The following is a 7,796-nucleotide window of genomic DNA, read 5'->3' as shown; positions in this document are numbered from 1 at the left end:
AGTATCTGGAGTATTTCTTCTTGATACCACAAAGGTGTTTTCAAGGGATTTCATTGTAATGTATTTTTTTAGATCTTAGGTCCAAATCAGTGAGTATGAACAAGGTGTTTCCCAAAAAGAAAAGTTGATTTAGGCTTCGCGACTCGTGCTTTCGGAAGACTGTTTGCGCACTGATATGCTTAGAACCTATTTTCTGCATGTATCGTGCTTTCAGAAGACAGTTTGTGCAACTGATAATCTTACAATCATCAACATGACAAGTTGGCAATTACAGGAAGTGCAAGTAAAGTGGGATCATGTGTAAAGCCATATCAAGAAATGCTATCTATTTTCTGCATGCATCTCCTTTATCTTAAAATCATCAAAATGCCAAGTTGGAATTACAGGAACTGCAAGTAAAGTGGTATCATGTGTAAAGCCATATCAAGAAATGCTATATATTTTCTGCATCCATCGCCTTTATCGTAAAATCATCAAAATGCCAAGTTGCAATTACAGGAAGTGCAAGTAAAGTGGTATCATGTGTAAAGCCATATCAAGAAATGCTATCTATGGCTTCAGAGTTCAGATTCAGCACATTTGCACTGTCTAAAACAAGAGAAACAGCCAGTGTGGGAGACTTTGAGTACGAGCTAATAATGCACTCCTATATGAGTACTGAAACCTCTTAATACATAAAAAATGGACAAACACAATGTCAGTGGTTTTTCTTCCATATAACAACAATCCTGGATCAGTGCACACCAATATGTTAATAAAACTCTCACAATCAAACTTTGACAAACACAATGCAAATCGATGTAGGCATTCATCAGTGTTAAACTAAATCAGACATGGCTTCACATGTTCCAGCTCCTTGTCATCCGCATCATAAGCTCCCACGCCGCCTTGCTGTTCACGGTGCGTTCCTAGCCATTCCAGGTCCCCCTTTGCACCTGCACCAGTAGATATGGAGCCAATCTATCAACAAAATCCATTTACAGAATAATAATGAAACAATCAATGGCGCCATTCAGTACAGTATCCCTTTTTTATTCTGTAAAATGGTACAAGTCCATCATAATCAATGCTTCATGTTATCATTTGCATGTTTGCATCACAGCCACAGGCTTTGATAGTACTTAGTTATCTTGGTTTGTGCGATTTTGCTAGTAATTAGTTACAATGCACCAAATCAAGGGGACTTGACAGGCTCGATTAATGAATTAAGCTGACAAGAAATAATTATGAACCAACCATGCATGCATATCCGTTACCTGAAGCTGCAGCACTTATATTGAGATGGCTAGAGATGGTGCTGTAGAACAGTGTTGTGAATCTTCCCATCTGAAAAGGATGGACTCCTAGCAGCTTCTTCGTCACCGTGTCGACAGCAATCACCCACGCTTGCTTATTTAAGTAATGCTGCTTGGCTAAGAAGCAGACGATGTTGTCTTCGTGTAAGCTTAACATTGGCAAGTTAATGAAGAGAAGCCCAAAATCTGGTTTGCCCTCAGACTGCAAAGCCTCAGGCAGCAGCCCAGCAGTGTTGACACCGTCACCCACCGAAAGTTGTCTAGCCTCGAGAATAGTGTGAGTGTCCCACTCCTCGAGTCGGAGCCAAGGACTTGTAGCTGTAGTGGTAGTACTCCATGTGGTAGCAGCCCAAGCCGGCAAGTGCAAAGGACAAACCAGCTCAATGAACTTGATGCGGATGTGGCCGGACGACATGTCGATGCTAACGTCGCGAGTATACAAGGGGTAATTGGTCCATGGTTGACTGATCTCTGTTGTTGCTGGCAGCGGAATGTAGAGGAACTGGGGGCTACCTTCGAGGACATCGCCGATTAGGATGCCTTTAAACAAGTCAACGAATGCCATGACACTGCCACCAACGGCGATAACCTTGTTCGGCTCAAAGCCTCCGTCATCCAGTAAGAAGGCTGCTTGGTCCTCCGGTGACAAGACGGGCTTCTTGACGGTCCAAGTTTCCATCTTGGAGCAGAAGAGGGAGAGCTCAAACTCTCCTTTCCTCTGCATAGTTAGTAACGCGACATAGTAGTCTCCGCCGTCGCCATGTGACAGGAGGCCGACCGCACAGGGTTGGCCGACCAAGCACCTGAGTTGCGGGACCAGATTGAGCGACGGAGTGCCAGCGCCGCCGTGGCCGCAGCCGGGCTGGTAGATGTAGTATTCGCGGAGCGGACATTCCTCCATGCTTATGTCCATGCTAAGGAGGATGAGCCCGCCGTGAGTGCCGTGGATGAAGGGCTCCTCGGTGACACGGGCGTCGGTGGACCAGACAACGACATAGGAGATAAGAGGCGGGCGGTGGACGAACAAGCTGACCTGAATGGAGATCTCGCGAGAGTCATCCGGGTGCTCCGTCTGGTGGGTGGCGGTGGTGGCGTTGGTTGAATCGGCGACCACAGGCTTGATAGCGAGGAGGCAGCTCTTGGGGAGCTCGACGCCGGGTGGATCCATCCTAGCTAGCTCCATCTGGATTGGATTTAACTGGAGCGGATTTTCTCAGATGGATCTGACGATCGCCGGGCGGATCAGTTGGAGACGGACGATGAACAGGGAAGGGGAACAACAGGCGGCGGCGGCCGAAGGAGAAACGACACTTCTCTCATGTGCCATGATCCTTTTATGAGTTCCCTAACACACACACACACACACACACACACACACACACACACACACACACCCCGGCAGCGATCTGATGCTAGGCCGGCTTTGGTCCGGCCCAACAATACGGTCGGTTTTGTTTTTAGCTCAAAAACATGAAATAGAAATGTTCACACAGGATTCTCAAAAAACAAAATGTTCACACATGACAAAAAAAAGGTTAGTCTAGTTTTAGAAAAATGTTTACCGATGTTACAAAAAGGTTGACAATAAATTAAAAAATGTTCACCTATAATGAAAAATGGTGCATGGTAAAAAATGGTTTATGTTTGAAGAAAATGGTTCATGATAAATTAACAAAGTGTTCACCTATGATAAAAAAACATTTCACGATAAATAAATAAGTGTTCAGCTAGAACAAAAAAGATTCATGTATTTCCGGACAACAAAAAATTATGAAAAAGGGAAAAGAAAAACAGTGTAGTACCCTGAAAAACAGAGAAAAAAAGAAACATCGGAAACAAAAAAAGGGTAAGGGAAAAAAGAAAAGAAAACACAAATGGACCGGCCCATGCGGAGCAACTATGTGGGCGAGTCGATGCACATGCCGCGGGACTGCGGTGACTAATGCACACACCCACCTTGGCCATACCACCATCTTGTACTCACGCCACTTTGTAGCTGGGTTATTTATTTTGGGAGCAAAAACTCTACACTTACGGACAATAGCTACAAAACTCACTTACGGACTCAGAAGGCAAGGATGTTACTGAAGCCATACAATAACAAGGCGTGTATGGTGTGCAGGTTGGCCAGCTCGACGCCATCTACTGTAACCTAAGATAGCATACGTCCCATCGTAACATGTAACTGATCCTGTAAAATTACCTGGCCATGTCTATAAGGTGGCACTGCGGCCTATATAAGGGGTACACACCCTTTCTACGGGAGAAGGTTGGACATTCACACACACACACACACACACACACACCATGCATCTTCTCCACGGGAGAATCCACCAACACCCAGCCGGCTGAACCGCCAATGGGCATCATCTTGTACCTTGAGCGCCTCACACGCCGGAATACAATCAACCCAAACAAAGAGTAGGGCTTTCATCGGAGACGATTTCGGGCCTGGACCTCTATACATCCTTGTGTGCTTGTGGTTGTTAACCCATCGATCATAGTCACAAGCATGTACCTACATAGGAATTCACTATACAGTTACGAAACACCGACAATTGGCATGCTAGGTAGGGGCTTTGTGCACTAAATTGCGAGCATCATGATTATTCACCATCACCTCCAGCGGCTTTGACGCCACCCCTGTATCAGCTCGCCATTCCATTCAACTGGACGGTGGAATCGCTCCTGGAGAAACCATCCACTTTGGTAGCTTCAAATTCACAGCTGATCTAGAAGGTAGGCTGCAACTCCACGATCGGATACCTCACCACGACGAGGCGACACCTCCCCTAGAAGAAGCCGCAACTTCACTTAGGACTCCAAAGCATACGCAAGCCTTAGGGGGTCGACTACAGCTCATCTCTTCGGGTGTTGCCATCCTCAAGCTCATGCTAGGTCAGAATTGTACACTTGTTGGCAAGGCGTCAATGAAGCCCTGCATGTCGGGACTCCGATTGATAGAGGCAAAGGTGTCCCGTCTTTCGATGAGATGATGGATATTGCTTTGGTGGAAGTCGACTTTGACGATCCGACTACGAACGTGCGATGACGTCGCGCCTTAGAAATCGCTAAACCAACTCCGAGAGGTTATTGACCACGCCGGAGCACGATCAACCTGACCACGAGGGTCTGTTTCCTGCGAGCAAACGAAGAACAAGCAAGAAACTAAGATTGCAATCTGGATATTGCGAATATAAGATGAAAGCTTTATTGATCAAGGTGGGGTTCTGTGACGCCTTTGTCTGGTCGTTGAACACAAACGAAGTACGCGAAGTTGCAGCTATGGCGAACTTTAATCTAAACAAAACCCAAAGTCTAAACGGTGCCCTAAGGGCTGTATATATGGAGGAAGAGGGGGGGAATTTCGTGGCCCTTGGTGGAGGGGTCCGAAATCAACCCTATCTCTTGTTTCCCCACACATACGGACTCTAAAAATAGCCTATACTTATGTATTTCGAAATTACAAGGGCCTGGCCCAATAATAAGGTGACGCAGCACCTAGAATAGCCTCGGGACGAAATTTATGAAGTGGCATCTTGTATATTTCGTTCAAGGCTTCATGCACCCATTATGGTGGCTTCAAAGTCTTGAAATCATCACTTGTAACTCCGTTCTTGTTCCCCTTGCGCATGGCATCATCTAGATGCTTGTTCTTGCTCCAATGTTCATCCTTCTCCAAGCTAGGCCCTTCATTTGTAAGCAAAACAAATGTATCCAATTTAGGCAGCATCATATTCTCATGAACATTAGAATCATTACCAAGAAACGAAAGTACCTGATAATTTAATTGGCGTGCGCGAGCTCTAGTAATTGGTCCCGTATATATAGCAGTAGGGCTGTGGGTGTAACAATGGTATTGATGTCCTCATCATCCTCCCCTTCTTGAAATGAAGTCGTCCTCGACGGAAGTTCATCTTCCTCACCCAAATAAGGCTTCAAATCTACAATGTTAAAAGTGGGACTAACCCCAAAATCTGCAGGCAGCTCAAGTTTATATGCATTATCATTTATTTTCTCTAACACCTTAAAGGGACCATCAGCACGTGGCATTAGCTTTGATTTGCGTAAATCAGGAAATCTATCCTTACGCAAATGTAACTAAACAAGATCTCCAGGTGCAAACACAACATGTTTTCTACCCTTATCTCCAGCAAGTTTATATTTAGCATTCATACGCTCAATGTTTTCCTTAGTTAAATCATGCATCTTTAAAATCAATTCAGCACGTTGTTTAGCATCAAAATTAACCTTCTCCGAAGATGGAAGAGGCAACAAATCAATAGGTGCACGAGGTAGGAAACCATACACTTCAAAAGGGCACATCTTAGTAGTAGAATGCAATGAACGATTATAAGCAAATTCAATATGAGGCAAGCATTCCTCCCACATTTTCTTATTACTCTTCAAAACAGCCCTAAGCATAGTAGACAATGTTCTATTGACTACTTCAGTTTGTCCATCAGTTTGAGGGTGACAAGTAGTACTAAAAAGTAGTTTAGTCCCCAACTTAGCCCATAAACATCTCCAAAAGTGGCTAAGAAATTTAGTATCACGATCTGAAACAATAGTATTTGGCACACCATGCAAGCGAATAATTTCACGAAAGAACAAATCAGCAACATTAACAGCATCATCGCTTTTATGACATGGTATAAAGTGTGCCATTTTAGAGAATCTATCCACGACAACAAATATGCTATCCCTCCCCTTCTTTGTTCGAGGTAAACCTAAAACAAAGTCCATAGATATATCCTCCCAAGGAACACTAGGTACAGGCAAAGGCATATATAAACCATGAGGATTGAGTCGTGACTTAGCTTTTTGACATGTAGTGCATCGATCAATAAAACGCTCAACATCCCGTCTCATCTTTGGCCAAAAGAAATGTGTAGCAAGTACGTCCTCCGTCTTATTCACGCCAAAGTGTCCCATTAATCCTCCTCCATGCGCCTCCTGCAACAACAAAAGACGAACGGAGCTAGCTGGAATGCATAGCTTGTTAGCACGAAACACAAATCCATCGTTAACGACAAACTTGTTCCACATTCTTCCTTCTTTACAATTCTGCATTACATCTTTAAAATCAGCATCATGCACATATTGATCTTTGATGGTCTTCAAACCAAATATTTTGAAGTCAAGTTGTGAAAGCATAGTATAGCGACGAGACAATGCATCAGCAATAACATTTTCTTTTCCCTTCTTGTGTTTAATGACATAAGGGAAAGTCTCAATGAATTCAACCCATTTAGCATGTCTACGATTCAGTTTAGCTTGACTTTTAATATATTTCAAAGATTCATGATCAGAATGTATAACAAATTCTTTGGGCCATAAATAATGTTGCCATGTTTCTAAAGTCCGAACAAGAGCATATAATTCTTTATCATAAGTAGAATAATTCAGACTAGGCCCACTCAATTTTTCAGAAAAGTATGCAACAGGTTTGCCATCTTGTTATAACACACCTCCTAATCCAATTCCACTAGCATCACATTCAAGCTCAAAAGTCTTATTAAAATCAGGAAGTTGGAGTAAAGGAGCATGTGTCAACTTATCTTTCAATACCGTGAAGGCTTCTTCCTGTGCGGTACCCCAAAGAAAAGGCACATCTTTCTTTGTAAGCTCATTGAGAGGTGCAGCAATGGTGCTGAAATCTCTCACAAAACGCCTATAGAATCCAGCGAGGCCAAGAAAACTCCTCACTTGTGTGACCGTTTTGGGCTGCGGCCAACTCTCAATAGCTTCAATCTTGGCTTTATCAACTTCAATTCCCTGTGGAGTAACAACATAGCCAAGAAAAGATACTCAGTCGGTGCAAAAGGTGCACTTCCCAAGGTTACCAAACAAACATGCATCACATAGAGCAATAAAAACAACACGTAAATGTTCCAAATGTTCTTCCAAAGATCTGCTATAAATCAATATGTCATCAAAGTAAACTACCACAAATCGTCCAATGAAAGCACGTAAAACTTCGTTCATTAATCTCATGAAAGTACTAGGTGCATTAGTTAACCCAAAAGGCATGACTAACCACTCATATAATCCAAACTTAGTTTTAAATGCTGTTTTCCATTCATCTCCCAATTTCATACGAATTTGATGGTATCCACTACGCAAATCAACTTTGGAGAATATTGTAGAGCCACTCAATTCATCAAGCATATCATCTAGCCTAGGAATAGGATGATGATAACGAATAGTAATATTATTAATGCCTCTACAATCAACACACATACGTGATGTACCATCCTTTTTCGGCACTAGAATAATAGGAACAACACAAGGACTAAGGGATTCACGTATATAACCTTTGTCGAGAAGCTCTTGTACTTGACACATAACCTCCTTCGTCTCCTCTGGATTGGTACGGTATGGTGCACGGTTTGGCAGTGAAGCACCGGGAATTAAGTCAATCTGATGCTCAATCCCTCGAATAGGCGGTAATCCCGGTGGCACGTCTTGTGGAAAGATGTCAGCGAACTCCTGCAAAAT

The 7,796-nt window shown here is 43.4% G+C and overlaps 1 protein-coding gene across 1 annotated transcript; it reads right to left on the bottom strand.

The window, feature by feature from the left end:
* Positions 1–517: 517 nt before the first annotated feature.
* LOC119308433 lies at positions 518–2,604 on the bottom strand. Its single transcript, XM_037584562.1, has 2 exons — positions 1,257–2,604; positions 518–935 (listed from the first exon to the last, which is right to left on the bottom strand). Exons 1-2 carry the CDS (start codon positions 2,476–2,478, stop codon positions 823–825), a joined length of 1,335 nt encoding a protein of 444 aa, XP_037440459.1. The 5' UTR covers positions 2,479–2,604; the 3' UTR covers positions 518–822.
* Between the last annotated feature and the right edge of the window lie 5,192 nt (positions 2,605–7,796).

The sequence above is a fragment of the Triticum dicoccoides genome, chromosome 5B, assembly GCF_002162155.2.
Source record: "Triticum dicoccoides isolate Atlit2015 ecotype Zavitan chromosome 5B, WEW_v2.0, whole genome shotgun sequence".
Classification (NCBI taxonomy): Eukaryota; Viridiplantae; Streptophyta; class Magnoliopsida; order Poales; family Poaceae; genus Triticum; species Triticum dicoccoides.
This window is presented reverse-complemented; position numbering and strand designations above follow the sequence as displayed.

Bases quoted from the DNA above. Each gene is read 5' to 3' on its own strand.
- LOC119308433 (XM_037584562.1), bottom strand. From the start codon at position 2,478: ATGGAGCTAGCTAGGATGGATCCACCCGGCGTCGAGCTCCCCAAGAGC. The intron at 936-1,256 runs GTAACGGATATG...CTACTGGTGCAG, and splicing joins TATAAGTGCTGCAGCTTCAG to GTGCAAAGGGGGACCTGGAA.